General features: G+C 44.2%; 1 protein-coding gene across 1 annotated transcript; it reads left to right on the plus strand.

The window, feature by feature from the left end:
- Nucleotides 1-3,765: 3,765 nt before the first annotated feature.
- Nucleotides 3,766-15,772, plus strand: LOC115310551. Its single transcript, XM_029968965.4, has 4 exons — nt 3,766-4,139; nt 11,574-11,777; nt 13,382-13,480; nt 15,447-15,772. Exons 1-4 carry the CDS (start codon nt 4,017-4,019, stop codon nt 15,516-15,518), a joined length of 498 nt encoding a protein of 165 aa, XP_029824825.1. The 5' UTR covers nt 3,766-4,016; the 3' UTR covers nt 15,519-15,772.
- The last annotated feature ends 686 nt before the right edge of the window (nt 15,773-16,458 follow it).

Here is a 16,458-nt window from a genome sequence, read left to right on the forward strand (position 1 = left end):
ATGATTCCTGACTTTTCTTATAGACTACTATATGAAGTGTTAAAAATTATTATAGCTCGTTTTCCAAGAACGCCTCTACTGTTAATGGGTGACTAACTTCCCCAACACTGTTTGGAGCTCAGATAGTCCTTATACTACTCCTTTTTCAGCAGATTCCTTAATTTTTTTAGGCGCGCTCTTCGAGTTTCATTTGCATCAACTAGTAACCGCGCCAACTATAGAACGACGGCCGCCACATCGAATATATTGGACCTCATTCTGACTGATATTCCTAATCTTGTCGGCCAAGTAACGTATCTTCCAGGCCTTACTGATCATTTGTTGCTAACTTTTGCATCGTTGAGTAGTAAAATAATCAGAAAAAGGTTATTCGTGATTATAGCAGACCCAATTATGACGCTATTGATGCTGAATTGTGTGATTTCCTGAATTATTATTTTGAAGAGTTTTTGGAGAGCTCTGTCGAGACAAATTGGACCCTTCTTAAATAAAAGATGCAGTCTCTTTCTGAGAAGTATATGCCTTTTAAAACAATATTTGCTGATTCCTGTTCACCATGGTTCAACAGAGTGCTCCTAAGATTTTCTAACAAAAATAAACGCTAAAGTCCCCAAAGCTGCGCTCTATCCAGTGGCACTGGCAGAAATACGTCGACGCTACTGTTTCTTTCAAAAATGCTATTAAAAGCGCTAAGCTTACTTCATTCACCAGACCTTGCCTTCAATGTTACTAAATGATACTCGACAGTTTTGGAATATTGTGTCTGGCCTCAAGACGCATCTGTCGTTTCACTCAAACATTTCGCATTAAAGAATCCTTGTGTGCTTTCTTTAATTAAATTTTCATCAAGTGTTTTCCCAATCCTTAATGCAGATTCCCTTTACCATGATAACGCTTTTCCATTAATGGATCATATTTTTATTACTCCTGATGGCGTTTCCAAAACTATACACGGCCTTAAGCTGTCTTCATCAACAGGTACGGACGAAATAAACAAAAAAATTCTAAAAGCAACAAATCAGTTCACATGCCTAATACTTACATGTATATTTAAACTATCACTCGGCTCAGCAGTTTTTTATAATGTCTGGAAAATTGTAAAGGTAATACCTCTGTTCAAAGCTGGCGACAAGCACTCCCCTAATAATTACAGACAAAGCTCACTAACTGGCATTCCTTGTAAGGTTTCTGAACACATAATTTACTCACAACTTGTAAACTTTCTTCAATCCAAATAAATTTCTTTCACAGCTCAACATGGTGTTAGAAAGACTTTTTTTTTTGTGAAACACAATTAGTTAGTATTATCAACAATTTTCCATACTGCTTATGATCAGAGATTCCAGGTGGATTACATTGTCATTTTTTTCAAAATGGAGCAAGCTTCATTTACAGGAAAACGGGCGTTGTGGCTCACTGTTCTACTGTTGGCGTAGTTGCGGCCTGCCAGCTTTTAAAGCTTCCTCACAGCACACAACTCCCTCCGCTTTTTGAAGTACAACTGCATTACCAACGCGTGCCGGCCAGACAAAACACAAGGATAGCTCTACTGTCACAAAAAAATAAGCAACAACACAAAAAAAAAATCTCGCCGCTGAAAAATGAAAGCAACCGTTCACGCACAAAAACTAGGCGCACATATATAGGGCAATGATGGAGAGGGCCAACCAGTCTACCCATCCTATAAAACCCTGTAAACGTCCGGTAGGGTGCTGCAGTTGACATTTATAAAACATTGGTGCTGTCGAAACGTAAATATGCAGCCTCTGTCTGGAATCCCGGTACTACTTAGCTTATTGACTCAGTTCAATCCATCCAGAACAAATCCGTACATTTCATATTGACTAACTATTACCGCACCGCTAGTATATAACATCAATGAAAGACAGGCTACATCTTCCCAGCCTCCCACATTGTCGCAGAATCTCAAGCCTTCGTCTCTTTCACAAAATTTTCCACCATAACTCAGCGCTCAAAAATGAGCTAATACATTCTCCGTCATTTCTTTCAGCCTCGATCATCAACACTAGGTTGGCATCCCATTTTGTCGTTATAACGTATTTTAAGCATCATTCATTCTTTGAGTATCGAATGATTGGAATCACCTATCTACACCCCTTGCATTACTTGTCGATTCCGCTCTTTTTTCTACTGCACTTAGTAATCCCGCGCGTTTTCTTTTGCTTAACCATTGTTTAGTTGCATTCACTGTTTAACTAATGTATATTTTGTTCCTATTGTTGGAAACATGTGTATGTTTCCTATGTTGATATCTTTAAAAAAAACACTCCCCCTTCTGCAATCCATTTGACCCTGAGTAAAATAAATGAATAAATAATGAAATACTCAAATAGCGGATTTGAGTTTACGATGTTCGAATCCGTAGCGTGACCTTATACTCGTGTTGGAATAATAGGACCCTAATTGAGGCACCTTGAAGCGTGTCTTAGTGTGTCAACTCATGACTTACAGTGTATTGCACTCTCCGTATTACGCTGTTTATCAAGCGCACCGTAGAAATGAAGAACCCTTGTGTACAGTGAGTGTTATGCCACCTAACGCGCACCAGTTCCGGCGTGCAACAATGAAAAAGCTTGAGTTAGTGTGTGCGTTTCATTTTCTTTTTTTTTTTTTCCTCGTTAAAAAAAAAACATAGACTTGCTTCAAATATTGTTTTCACTTTATTTTTCTTGGAACAACTGAACGTAGGAAAGTTGTTTCAATGTGTTCGCCGTGGAGAGAGTCCATGCAGCACATGAGTGTGCAGGTAATGATTCACGTACACCCACGCATAATATAAGAGACAATGAAGACTCGATCTAGTCTTTTACCACGACTGCGGTTCCCACACCTATTGTCCGTGATAGTACACGGGCATCCTTCTTTATTCAAACTGTTCAAAATAGAAGTGTCCGATTAATCGACTCAAAGGATATTAGTGTTGAGAATCTTCGCGTCAGCACGGTGATTGTCCGCTAGGGTTAAAAAGGGCTGGGCTTTGATTAAAATTTTAACCCGATTAATTGCCACTCTTTAATAAAAAAAAAATAATATATTAATCGGTCGCGCTGATTTCCGGGCATTATATATTAAAAAAGCAGCAAAATTACACTTCTCGCCTTTGCGGATTTTTTTTTAAATTATGTTATAAACAGCGCAATGTATGTATCTTCAACCTTTATGTCGCTTTTGTATTTGACTTACAGCGTATTTCTCTAGTTGTGGAAGCAAAAGAGTTTGTTTATATCCTCCGGCAGGAACGAGCTTCTTTGTGTGTACACAATAGTCACTGCTGCGTGCGCTGAACAGACACTCGCTTGGCGTTTCAGTGACCGGGTCAAATATAATCTCATGCCCATGCTGTGGGAACGACAACATCGCCGTTAACCAACTTGTTGACTTTGAATACATAAAATGACGAAATTGCATAAAATCCATAAAGACTTGGGTAAAATCTGAGGTGTTTTTTTTTGTGTAATTTAATTTTGTTAGACAAAGAAAGCGTGGGATATATTTTGCTTATTCGCGAAAATCGGATTTAGCGAATATCAGCTGTGAAGCGTGCGCGTGACTAAATTTCCAGAAACCAGCTCCACGTCCAAGGGATCTTTCTCGATTCTGACCTTGGTGGTAGCGACACCATGGGATGTCTATGCTGCGTACGCCAACGAAACCGGAACCCGCCCCCTCCCCCCCCCCCCCCCCCCCCCTTCCCGCTTCCTCCGCTCTGACTTCACATCCGGTTCCGGTGGCTGTGCAATCGACGCCATCTTACGCCGAGGAGGGCGTTCGTGGCGGTTAATCATCGTCGCTCGTCTCGTGCCGTCGAAGACGTGTTTATTCTTTCTTTCTTGGAACGGGGGTACCGCGTACAGCAATAACAAACTCCCACGAGAAAAAACAAAACAAAGGGAGCCAGCTGAACTGTTTCGGGCAGGGAGTGGGCGTGCGAGGAGTGCCGGCGCCGGCGCCCGCCGCTAGCAGACGACGTGTTGGCCGAGCAGTCGGAAACCATCATGGGTCTCCCCAAGCTTGACGTTTGGTTCGCCGAAGCGGACGACGAACTGCCGCCGTTCTCGTTCGTGGTTTCGCTCGGATTCCTCAATTCCCTGGGCGGAGTACTGACAATCGCCGAAATCGTGAGCGTGACGTTTTATTTTTTTCCGAGTGAACGTAATATCGTCTTTCTGGTCCTTAGGGAAGCCAAACATCAAATGGTTATGTACAAAGAACGGAAAGAAGGCCATGGATGTAGCGGTACTACTTCGCCGATCGATATTTACTCACCCCACACTAGACTTGAAAACTCGAACACCAGATGTCGGCATCGCATGGTTCTGGTTCCGAATAGGGCGCCTCTATGTTTTCTCTGTCTTTTGTTTGGGTATAGGCATTTATTGCATCGGGAACCTCCCAGAGCATGGCGAAGAAAATGTAAACAAAAATACTGGGCGCGAGTAAGGAGATGGCGCCAACGGTGCGAAAGTCAACTTTTTTATGCGACTTTCTCGAGAATGGTGTAGTTTTCCCAGTGCTCCATCCCCGCACTCCTGTGTGTCACGTGTTTTTGTCTTGCGTCTCATTCGTACGCGTTATCGTGCGAAAGTGACGCCAAACAAAGCCACGCGCGCGCGCGAGTAGCTCTGACAGCACTGCGGAAAGCTAGGCCTCAAGACATCTCGCAAGGAAGTCGACGCCGAGCGTAAAGGAACTCGTATAGGTATGGTTCTTGCTAGTGATGGACCGAATCTGCCGAACTTCAGATTCGGCAAAGTTCGGCGCAAGCCGAACTTTTGAAGGGAAGTTCGGCAAAGATTCGACAAAGGTCTGCACACGCGCGAGAACACGACGGATTGCAAATGGACGCCGTGCGGTCGTGCGGTTACCATCGTACAGTGTAGTACTACTTACCAGCGGTTACGGCAAGGTGCGGAGTAGGCGACGTGGTAACTGTGTGTTTGTCAGCCTTTGTGAGTGTGGTTCTCTTCAATATTTTCTGCCTGAAGAACAGAAGATCGACCAGAACTTGACGCAAAAACGACGCAGTCCACTGAGCAAGTGACAAGTGATGCGGTACATTCGTGTCAACGTGATTTTCATTGGATCTTTCCAGTGATGCAACGAGGTAGTTGCAACGTTGACTGACAAGTACTTTAAAACACTCCTCGCCAGTATAGCACCCTGGTTTCGGCCTACAAGCAGTTTGTTCCAAAGCAAAATAACACTGCTTTTCAATTAGCGTTATTTCGCTGTTTTCCATCTATCCGCATAAAACTAAACACAGAACTATCATGGTCGGCGTTGCACATCCAACATTCCAGACTCTTTCCATCTTCCTCAACGCCCGACGTGTATCAAAAACCAGCATTTTAAAAGTTAAAAACGAGATGTTGCGATTATGGGACGCACACTTTCATGCATAGCTGAAGTGAGTCAAATGGAAAAACATGTGCATTTCCTACTATAACGTTGTTATCTTTTCTTGTGAAGGCTCTGCAGCCGTTGCATTCATTTTCGCCTACGAAACGGCGACTCGCAGAGAAAGGAAGAACACAGTGTTACAGCCTTTATTTCAACAATGCACACTTGTAGGTTTGCGCTGACGAGGCCTCAAAACCGAAACTCGCGCATCGTGACTGCGGCGCTACTACCAACCCCGTTGTCACACCAGTTCTGCAAAAAGTCACTTTAAAAATATCAGTAAACACACAAATATTACACCGATACAGTTATCTTGTAGAATATAACCTTACTTAGTAATAACTGTGTCAATAGGTATTTAAAAAAAAAACCTAAAAACGATATTACAGTTTTTCTGCCTGGCAACAATGTATGTTTGCTGAATTTTTGTTGAATCTTTAAAAATGTTCGGAAAATGTTCGGCTTTGCCAAGTCTCAAGATACGGCGCCGAATTTTTGATTCGGACAAAAATTCGGCCCATCACTAGTTCTTGCACGAGACCATGATGCAACGCCGCCAGTGGTTTGTAAATCTCACCGCAATCCGCCGGAATCCATGTTGGAGGCATTCGTCGCTGTTACCGCTCATTCACACTGGAAGCGGATCCGCGTTCGCAAAGCGGTTGCGAACGCGGTTGTATAAAGATCCAGTACAATTGCACGCGCACTTGATGTCATCGAGTGCGCGTGCATACAATTGTACTGGATCTTTATACAACCGCGTTCGCAACCGCTTTGTGAACGCGGACCCGCTTCCAGTGTGAATGAGCGGTTATGCTGCCGTTTTCGCACTGTAGTTTGTCCGCTACTCGAGGTTTAAAATGGTCACTTCCGCCGTAATTAATTATTACAGTCGTAAAAGTCGGCGAGAAAACGGAGCTACGGCCAGCAGTATTGGATTTTCTAGACTCCCGGTAATCATTGAGAAGCAGGACAAGGCGACGCTGGAGCAGTCGCTTCGTCGGCGTCATGAATGGCTCCGACGGATACGCCGGCACGATCTCGAATAGGCGGGTAAAGACGGGAGCAGAACGCGGAAAATATTGGGAGTTAACATCTCCAGTCCCAAAAGAAAGAACGAGAAATAAAGCGACAAAAGAGAAGAGAAACAAAGCAGACCGTTCGTTTTGGCGCGACAAGTTGAAGTTGTTCGGGCGCTTGTCAACTTTACTTAATTTTGTCAATGCATGGTTCGGGTGTTTTTTTGGCAAACTAAGACGAAATAACAAGGTACAGACCTTACAAGTGATGTTTTGCAGCTTCTTTGTGCATATTAAGGTGTCGCCAGAGATGTGGGCTCATCGGGACCGCCAACTGGTACCGCCGATATCCGCGTCCATGCCCTTCCGATGCGGCCAAATGCATGGGACCTTTCACTCTAGATTATTATATTAACTCTATGATCTCGATAGAAAAACCAACTAGCCCAACAACGTGCCTTACTAGACCACAAGCTTGTTTATCAACAATGAGTCGGTGCTTAAAAACCAGCGTTCTCCACATTAGAAATTAATAGAACACTGACTACAGTACCGCGGCGATGAGCGTACAACATAAAAAAAAAAATAAACAAAAACGAGAAAATAAAATGCAAAACAAGAAAGGACCTATTTCTGTCTCATTCTTACTCTGTGTCTCAGATTTTCAATATTTTTGCTACACCTGCATCAGTCGGCCCTCCCTTTGTGTACTCCCCCATTCGATAACGAGTGAGGCCTATTTAAAACCAGGGTTGGGCAGTATCGCGATACAAATGTATCGCGATAGTATTTCAGAAATACATTTCGTATCTGTATTTCTGTATCGCGATACATTTTTTTCACCAGTATCTGTATTCCTGTATCGAAATACATCTGGAATGTTTCTTTGTATCGCGATACAATAATGATATAATGTATTTCGTTGCATTTCTTGAGAAATACTCCCCCCCCCCTTCTCCCCCCCCAAAAAAAAAAAAAAAACAAGTATGAAAGCATTTTTTTTTTTTTACTTCTGAGGGCACCAGAGTCACGGAGGTGCTGGGGCATATGCTGACCAAAGTTCCTTTTGATTCTGCAAACAATTGTTCTATGCGTCCCCTTCTCTCTTCTAAGAAGTGTTACGTAGTCGGGGACTCGAACCACGTGGCGTGCCAGGAGTGGAGTCAGAGCATCTTCGGCCGCAGGTCCTTAGGTAGGGATTTCTTGAGTCATTGTTTGCTGGCATCCAATGCCCGCTGCTAGCCGTCTCTCTCGCCTTAGCGTACAGAATACACACAGCCGGCAAAGCTGAGTCACATTTCGTTGCAGCACGAGCCTGGCGGTGGTTGACTTGAAATAGTAGGAAGTCTCACGCTGTGAAGTTCAACACATATTCGAATGCATCTCCGACTGCGCCCGTAACATTGCACGGCTCAAGGGTATGTCATCAGCCGACGTGAACTTGATCCGCTGCTTTGGTGATCCGAAACCTAGAAGGAGGCCAGAAGTGGCCTCGCTGTGCCATCCCAGACTACGTACTTTCGCGACTCGTCTCGAGACCGCTGTTTCTCGGACAGCTCGCACCTGTGCCGGCAATATTAGCTCGCAATCCACGAGGTCTCTGTTTGGATAATGCTAGGCAAAACTTGAGGACTGCAATCCGTGCGTCGGTGGCGGAGGGTCGGTAGTAAGGACCTTCAGAACAGGGATGCTACCGTATCGTTTTTTCAACCGTAACAGAAGATAAGACATGTATTCCAAGATGCTTCAGGTGATCCACTAATCTCAAAAATTCCAAATGACACTGCATGCACGATCTTCAAATAGGTAACCTACAACGAAAGTACGTATTGTCCTTTCATACAGCAGCGTGGTAAAGTTTCATGTTCAAGACCAGACCTACAGATAAAGAATACTAGTTCATTCCACCGTGACATCATGTGATCAATGTTGACAGGGTTCTCTCGTCAGACAGACAGGATGTCATAGAAGGGACCGCGGTCAGCCCTTGATGGAACGTTTTTTTGGGCCCATTGAAGACTCCTTGTCGTCCAAAACCATTAACCACTAACTTCAAGTGGTGCCAAGCCTAGTGCCAAGCCTACAGTGCCAAGCCTACAGGAAAGTAATTTCGGGATCGAAAACATCCACTTCAGACTTCAAGCTTCATCTCAGTTGGCGTCTCAAAAAATTTGAAAAATGTATTGCACTATCAGTATTTCTTTATTTGTATTTCTGCCCTCCCTAAACTGTATTCCTGTATTTGTATTTCCAAATACTTTTTGCCTCTTTTTAAAATGTATTTCCGATACGTATCGCAATACATTTTTACAGATATATCTTAGTATCAGTATTTTAGCTACTATTTTAATGTATCCCAGTATTTGTATTTCCAAATACATTTTTGAGTATTTCTGCCCAACCCTGTTTAAAACACATACCGGAAGTTCGCCCTGCACTTTTTTGCGCTGTTATAGACCGGTGGAGGTACGCAGGACCTATAGAGGTTACGTTAGTTCAATCGTCATCTTGAAACTGTTTATATCAGGTTTTACGTATCTTTCAACGTAAATAGGATGTTGAATGCTTGTACAAGGTTGGTACGTAATGATTCACCTTATTTCACAAATGCATCAATAAAACCGAGATTGCGTCCTTTTTTTTTTTTTTTTTTTTGCGGACATTTGTTTATTTTTTTACATAGTTTCTATTTCTTCGCACGCACTGTCTTGAAGTTTGAAAAAATGATTCCAATAGAAATCCGTTCCGGCCTTGGGGAGACATGCAGTGACCCGCCACAGTGCCTGGATACCATCTGGGGTCTCGTAGCACTGGCCTTGCATCTGATCCTTCTCATCCAAGCAGATAAAAGTCGAAAGAAGTCAGATATGACGTGTAGGGCGGGTGCGGAAGATCTTCTCACCCCGTTTTGTCAATTTCCCTCGCGGTTAAGCGAGTGCTTTGAGGAATTGTTGAAACTAAAGCAAGTGTGCAGGCGAGCTCGTTCAAAACTGACATGGTAACCCAGGAGCGGGAGAAAAACTGGACGGACAACACAGAGCTCCAGGCAAACGCAGCTGAAATCTCACTAGGCCGAATCATCCTTAAATAAGGCTACGACCAAGAGAATTGTAGCCCAAACAAACCAAGAAAAGAAAAAGATGGAACACCTTCCGTTCTTTTCCCCGCTCCTGGGTTACCATGTCACCTTGAAGATGCGCATCAGAAAGCGAGCGAAGCACGCGCCACATGCATGAACGTTGAAAATCAGGATTCTATTCTGAATTTTCTCGACCTATACGCGGCGCACTGGTGCCTATCAAAACTAGATCAAAACGACTATCATCTGAATGATCATCGTAGAAGAGCAGCACGATCGAGGCTGGGTCTCCGACGCGTAAGTACTTTTAGTTTTGCTGTATACGAGCAGCATTAGAACCTTTGTTTATTTTTTCACGTCAGGAAGGTGTGTACAGGCACCTTTATTCTGAAGCCCATTATACAGGAGCTGGGGAGCGCGAGATCTCACACAGCGCTACCACCGTCGCTGAAAGTCGCAAATTTATAAAATTGGTTTTAGGCACTTCCATGTGGATATCGCATTTTGAATCTGTCCGTCTGTTTTACACACAGTTTCAGATCTATTATTTGCACCACGAGTCAATTCCTGACAGAGGTATCGTTTTCTACCCGAGCGAATCATTATCCAAGGGTGTTATTTTCTCCCGTCACGTATAAAGCAAACGTACGAGTGCCTAAAGAGACGCGTAGCATTTGTGGACACGGCTTTGATCCTTCTACGTATCTAGAAAAATCTGGAGGGTTCGGTTAAATGTCACCAAAGTCCAAAAAGCAACGTTCCTCTTATTCTGAGACGTTGAGCGCGAGCGCTACAAAACACCAGAGGTGTCTGGAAGGTTCATCTAGATGTCATAAAAATTTAGATAAAATGAAAATTATTTTTAGACTTTGAGCTCTAAGCTTACCAAATATCGCCCGCGCTCTAGGCTTTCCACTTCAATGACACATGACATTGCTATCCAAGGCTCGATTTAGGAACGCTAGAGAAGGGGAAACCCCCTTCTCTCTCTAGCGTTCCGTCTGCTTCCTCCTCCCCGGCCCGTCTTACCCTCGCCCTTCGTTCTTAGGTTGCAATGGACTATAGATATTGTACCAGTGTGTGTCACACGGGTATTTCGAACTGCCACTTACCCCGAATATTATTTGGGAGTCTGGCAATGAAGACGCTCCACGCTGCATGCTCTGCTCCACTAATCGTTTGAATCGGAGTCTGTATAATCTTGGTATATCTGTTCAGACATACAAGTTATGATGCTCGAAGTAGACGTGGGAACTCGTTTAGGAAGTTAACATAAAAGAGTAACGCGTCGGCCACGACAAGAAATAAGCAGACCACGCAATTGTTTTCCACAGACTCGATCGTTCCCAAGAGGCTTACAAAAACTCTGTGCCCTGTTTCTGGTCAGAGGTGGAAATGATCAATAAATTGTTGTCACTTCTGCAGTCAGCCTATTGCAAACACGAAACAACGGAAACCCAGCAGTACTCCTCGACAAAGCAGACTACTTTGTGTTTTTCTTCGGCTTCAGCAAACATTTTTTGAGAGGCTGGTGTGACGTATGCGCGGAGGTTTGTTTCACTTGCGAAAATTTGGGGAAATCCCAATCATTCAAATTTATCCAACCAATTAGTGCAACAATGTGAGTGACAAAATTCAGCGCAATCTTTCAATATCAACGAAATGCTGACTGAATTACAAAAGCTTATTTGTTCTAAGACAAACAACTAAAACAAAATCTACACAGCTATGCTTCCCTGTGCTCAAATCGGTGCTTCATTGGGCAGAAACGTAAGGTATCACTTGTAGTACACCAGACGTCTGGAAACGCCAATACGAATGCAGCTGGTCTACTTTCTGAACGCAGAAAACAAAATAATGAACGGGGTCACCGAAGGCAGGTGAGCCGTTATCTAATAATAGATCCGGAGAGTTGGGCGCGAAAAACTACTACGTGTTCCGCGTTCTCTCAGAATATATACCGTCGTGGAACTCGTGAACTCCTTGCCCGCGTTTTTTCTCTCAAGTGTGTGGTGTCAATGTTCTCGTCCGGTCTTCGTTACTCCTCTCTGCAGCTGACTGGCGTTATCACGTTCGCGCTGGCATACTGCAGCCGCATTTACGTCTACCAGCTGTCTCGTCTCGTGGTGCGAGCGGAGCCAGACCCAAGCGTCGTCTACGTCATCATCGTCTCCTTTCTCTATTGGTTTGTTTCACTGCTCGTGCTGACTTCGGCGCTCCTCTCCAGCACGGGACTGCTCGTCACAAGCACATTCTTTGTGAGTATACGACCCCGTTAAGAGAATATTAACTCCGTGACGATGCAGAGGGTGTCCCCCAAAAATATGTACATTGTTTTATTTACCGCAAAATTAAACTACGCATCACCGAGCGCTCATTCTCCCCCCAAGTGTAGCGCTAGTCGTCCGAACCAGCTGACATATTTTCAGAACTAACCGTTACCTTATTAAAGAAGTCATAAGGGATTTTCTGAAATTTTCAATAAGGAAACCGACGGCTGATTACACAGAACGGGATGGGCGCCAGTTAAGGAAAACGGGCGAAAACGGGCCCCATTTTCTAACAAAATGTTTAGAAAATCACTTATAAATTTTGAATGAGATAATAGCTGGTTCTAAAATTTTGTCATCTGTTTCGGACTGTTACAGCTAAATTTTAGCTGGGAATGAGCGTTTGTGATGCATAGTTCCTCTTTGCAATAAAATAAAAAAAACGTTTTTTTTCTTGTATTACTAGCAAAACAGGTGCAACACGGGAAGGATAAAAGGTAGCCTAATAAAGTATGTTTATAGGTGCCGCCGTGGGTAATAGACAAAACAACCACCATGCAAATGCCGAAGCTACAAGAGCATTATATATCTGCCGGATTTTTGCTGTTTTTTTCTTGCGCGTGTGGGTACCAAACATAACAAGCATAAAACGAGAATTTGGGCTGGCCGGCAGATGAACGAATAATACTATAAATTTGTAACTAATCAGATGTTTGGCACTTTTGTCGCCTCTACTTGGATGGCTAGGGTACGTTTCCAATAGTATAACCTTCCTGTTAATTTCGGACTAAGCTATGCCGACCAGCCCAAATTATCAACAGGCTTCCGCAAACCCTTGAACCTCCAATTTCTAAGAAAAACGCCTGGTGCTTCAATTCACTGCTGAACAAGAAGGTAGCCAATCACTGCGAACAAGCGGAAAAATCCCCCCGAATGGTGAAGCACGGCCTACGATTACATTGAAAACTGAGATGTTCGCGGGAACAATGAGCGAGTGAAACGTTATGAACATTGTCCCAGCGCACATCGCATTATTTCAGGTCTAACGTATTCGAACATCCTCAGCGCGGGGACCCTACCGATGTTTCCATTGATTGGCTATCTGTGTGTTCCGCAGAAAAGGGAAACACTTGCACGCCTTTCATTTTGTTCTTAGAGTGCACCCCCTTTCAGCTCAGCTAAAGAAAAAGTTGTCCCTCTGCACGTTAACGCGTGCAACTGGACAACACCTATCCGGGTAGCACATGAAAAGCTGCAAGACAAAACAGCCTTTCGCTCCAGCCTGATCAAAGTGTGAACTTTAGAATTTTTGTGGAGATTTGTATGTACCTTCTGATTATATCAACCTTTAAGGTCACTCTTGGTCACTGATAGCTTAAGCAACGCAACGCACTTCGTGCTTTGTGACCACAGAAGAGACAGGTGTGAGCGCCTACTCCTTGGGTTGCTTTCCCTCCTCTCAAGCGCTTGTGCAACCCTATAGACATTCCTAATGCAGCACGCTCGTAGCCACAGCATTATCTCCGAAGTATTAAAATGAAAGACAACAGTGCACTTCTCTGTTTCTCTTTTTCTCTTTTCCGTTGGGGTAGTACGTCCTTTTTCAAGCTTTCGGGCTCGTCTTCTACCTCAGCGGTGGAATATCTCTTCTTGCTTTGGAAACAAGCCAGTCCGTGGCCATCGCCGCTGGGGTCAGTAGTCCATTTTAATTTATACAATTTGCATTCTACTTTGAAAGAGCTCTACTCCCAAATATACATATATGTAGCATGTCATTGAATAAGCACTGTCCGCACATTGTTGACAAAGTGCGCTCATATCGTTTCAGGTAGAAACTCAAACATAGGTTATAGCAGTGAAATCATTTACAGTGTATTCCCATTTTGCTTTTCTGTTGTTTACCAGGTAACGTTTTCCGTGCGACAAAAATAGCTATGCTGCCTTAAAAGACAGGTTCATATGGCGAGAGGGTGCGGATTATCCTTATACATGCTGCGTGATGTACCGGTTAATTTATGATAATGCAACAATATATTTATTTAACTGCTTAGGTTACAATCGGTTCGAGTTATGAAAAGCGTCTTTTCTGGTCTGCGACCGCGCCCAGTCTGTCGCTTCCATGCGTCCTGCGCTTCTCCGTTACTCGCCGCTCGGCCCTCTCCTGCCGGTGCCTCCGGTTGCATCCGCATTTGTTTGAGCTCAATAGGTCGGGATACACGGCGAACACGCACGTATACACGGCATACTGTAAGTTTTATTCTCTTATTTCTCGCCCTCGAGATACACGTTATCGAACGATGATCAGACTTCGTCCAGACGCTAAGTGGCTTAGTACACGCGAGTTTCAAGAGAGATTGTCTGCTTTTTATCGTCCTTCCGAATCGCTCGAGCACGCCCACAGTAGTTATTAAAGCCGCGCCTTTAGCGTCGCCCTTGAGCAAGCTTCCATAATAACTTCACGCGTTTCCGTAATCAAGCGAACCTCAAAGTTCATTGCTATTACCAGCAGAGACGCCTAAAGCCTTAGGCAGGTGAAAGTAGCACCCTTTTGTGGACGTGCAAACACGTGCGACACGTGCCGTAGCGAGTTCAGGGAAGAACAGCCTTACGCCTTGACTGCTTCGGTTCAGTGCTCCTCCTCTATGCTCTTCTGAAGGACTGCACAGGACACGCCTCGTGCATGGAGGGGCTTTATACTCCTGGTCAACTTTCTGTGGCTATGCAGTCAAAGCTATATAGAGGGGTGCTCGAGCACCTGGAGCCCCGATCAAAGCTTTGCACGAGCACTCTTCGCTTCTACTGAAATGCCACAGAGAGTTGTCCACGTGTATCGAACAGGCAACCCATTGGCAGCCTCTAAGAATCTGTGGCATCCAGTGCTCACGGCTCAAAAGCTGGGACGGACAGTTGAGCTAGCTTATTTTGCGAACACGGCAGATACCGGGAATTCTCTGACATTATATTAGTGGGACCCTGATCCCGCTTCGAGTGCGCTGCCCGCCCGGGCATACTTGGTTGTGGCAGCGTTAGGTATCCGGTCGTAATACCGTGGCCGCGAAAGAGGATTTACTAAAACTCCGTGTTATCGCTGCAAACTTAAGACTGTTATTTTCTACTAGCTTCAACTAGGGGGCCCCAAAGCTTTGGGTCCCCCGAGCAGCTTGGAGCGCTGCACTGCGCAAGCTCTTTGCGACGCCCCAAACTTCTCGGGGGATCCAATACGTTGGGGCCCCCTATACTAAAACTCTTCAGTATCATTCCACGTGGCCAATTAGCGCGTCACGGTCTCCACACCTGGTCGAGACTGTGACTTTAAGTCCCGTTTCCTTTCTGGGAATACTTTCTGAGAATGTTCCTTCGAATAGAAAAAAAAAAAAAAAACATTCCTTTCATAATCAATATTTCATTGCCTTAATGAACACACAAAACATTATAATTTTATTGACGTCTCAAACTGAAATTCGCTCAATGTACAATACTCAAGATACAATATGTGTTCCGTATAAGTGTGGTGAGCACTGTACAATGAAACTGCATGGTTATAAGTTAAAGGGAACGGGTATATTATAAAGACTGAATTGCAGCGAAATTCTAAAAGTTTGCGAATAGTTCGTGTTTTTTCGTCGTAATTAACGTAAGACAACAATTATTCCGCAGGTTTTCGCTACAATCAGCGCAGTACTTCACGGTCTGCATTCTGTTCTGGTCTACATGAAGCGCAAGAAGTGAAAGAACCCCGTCCAAGGTCATCACGATGAGTTGTTTTGGAGCCACGGACGAACGACCCGCCAACCGCAATCGACGCATGAAGGTGTTCAATGTCATCGGGGACGTAGATGTCCTTGCCGGGACCTCGACACGTAGAAGGCGGGGGGAAGACCGACGTTGAGATGGCTTTTTCCAAGGGGACTAAACATCGAGTCGACGAAAATTCCCCGTAGTAAAACATCGATAACAAGAGAATAAACTGCGGGTTTCTAAAACAGGCACCTTGAAACGTTTAGATACGAGTGGTTGAGCTACGTGGATGACTTGCTTGAAAGGTTGCGAGCGTGCCTTGACGCGGTCTTTATTCGGAAATATGTGGAATCAAGGAACGCTAGGGGAGATTAGTTTGAGGTGGGATATCATTGCCCCTTCCACCTCCCTAGAAATAAGAAAAAAGAGTAACCACAAGGCCTAGAAGGGCGATCGATATCACTCTTGGTTGCCAATTGCAGATCTAACGCGATGAGGGATGTCACCAGTTTCTAATATGAGAGATTTATATGCGTTCTTTATATAGTTCTTTTTACATGTTTACATCCGAATAACTGCGGATTTTCTGCGATATTATTTTTAACGAAGGACACTGAGAGTCCCCTGCTTTTTACCTATAGACGAGGAATAAACACACACACACACACACACACACACACACACACACACACACACACACACACACACACACACACACACACACACACACACACACACACACACACACACACACACACACACACACACACACACACACACACACACACACACACACACACGTATCCAAGAGTAAATTATTGTGAGGGCTCCAACGTGTAAAGGCAGGAACGCATGGGTGAAAAACCAACCAAAAATCGCACGAAATTCCGAACATGCGAAAATAGTTTCACATTCAGACCATTAAAACGCA

The sequence above is a fragment of the Ixodes scapularis genome, unplaced genomic scaffold (genome assembly GCF_016920785.2).
Source record: "Ixodes scapularis isolate PalLabHiFi unplaced genomic scaffold, ASM1692078v2 PGA_scaffold9__187_contigs__length_104089568, whole genome shotgun sequence".
Classification (NCBI taxonomy): domain Eukaryota; kingdom Metazoa; phylum Arthropoda; class Arachnida; order Ixodida; family Ixodidae; genus Ixodes; species Ixodes scapularis.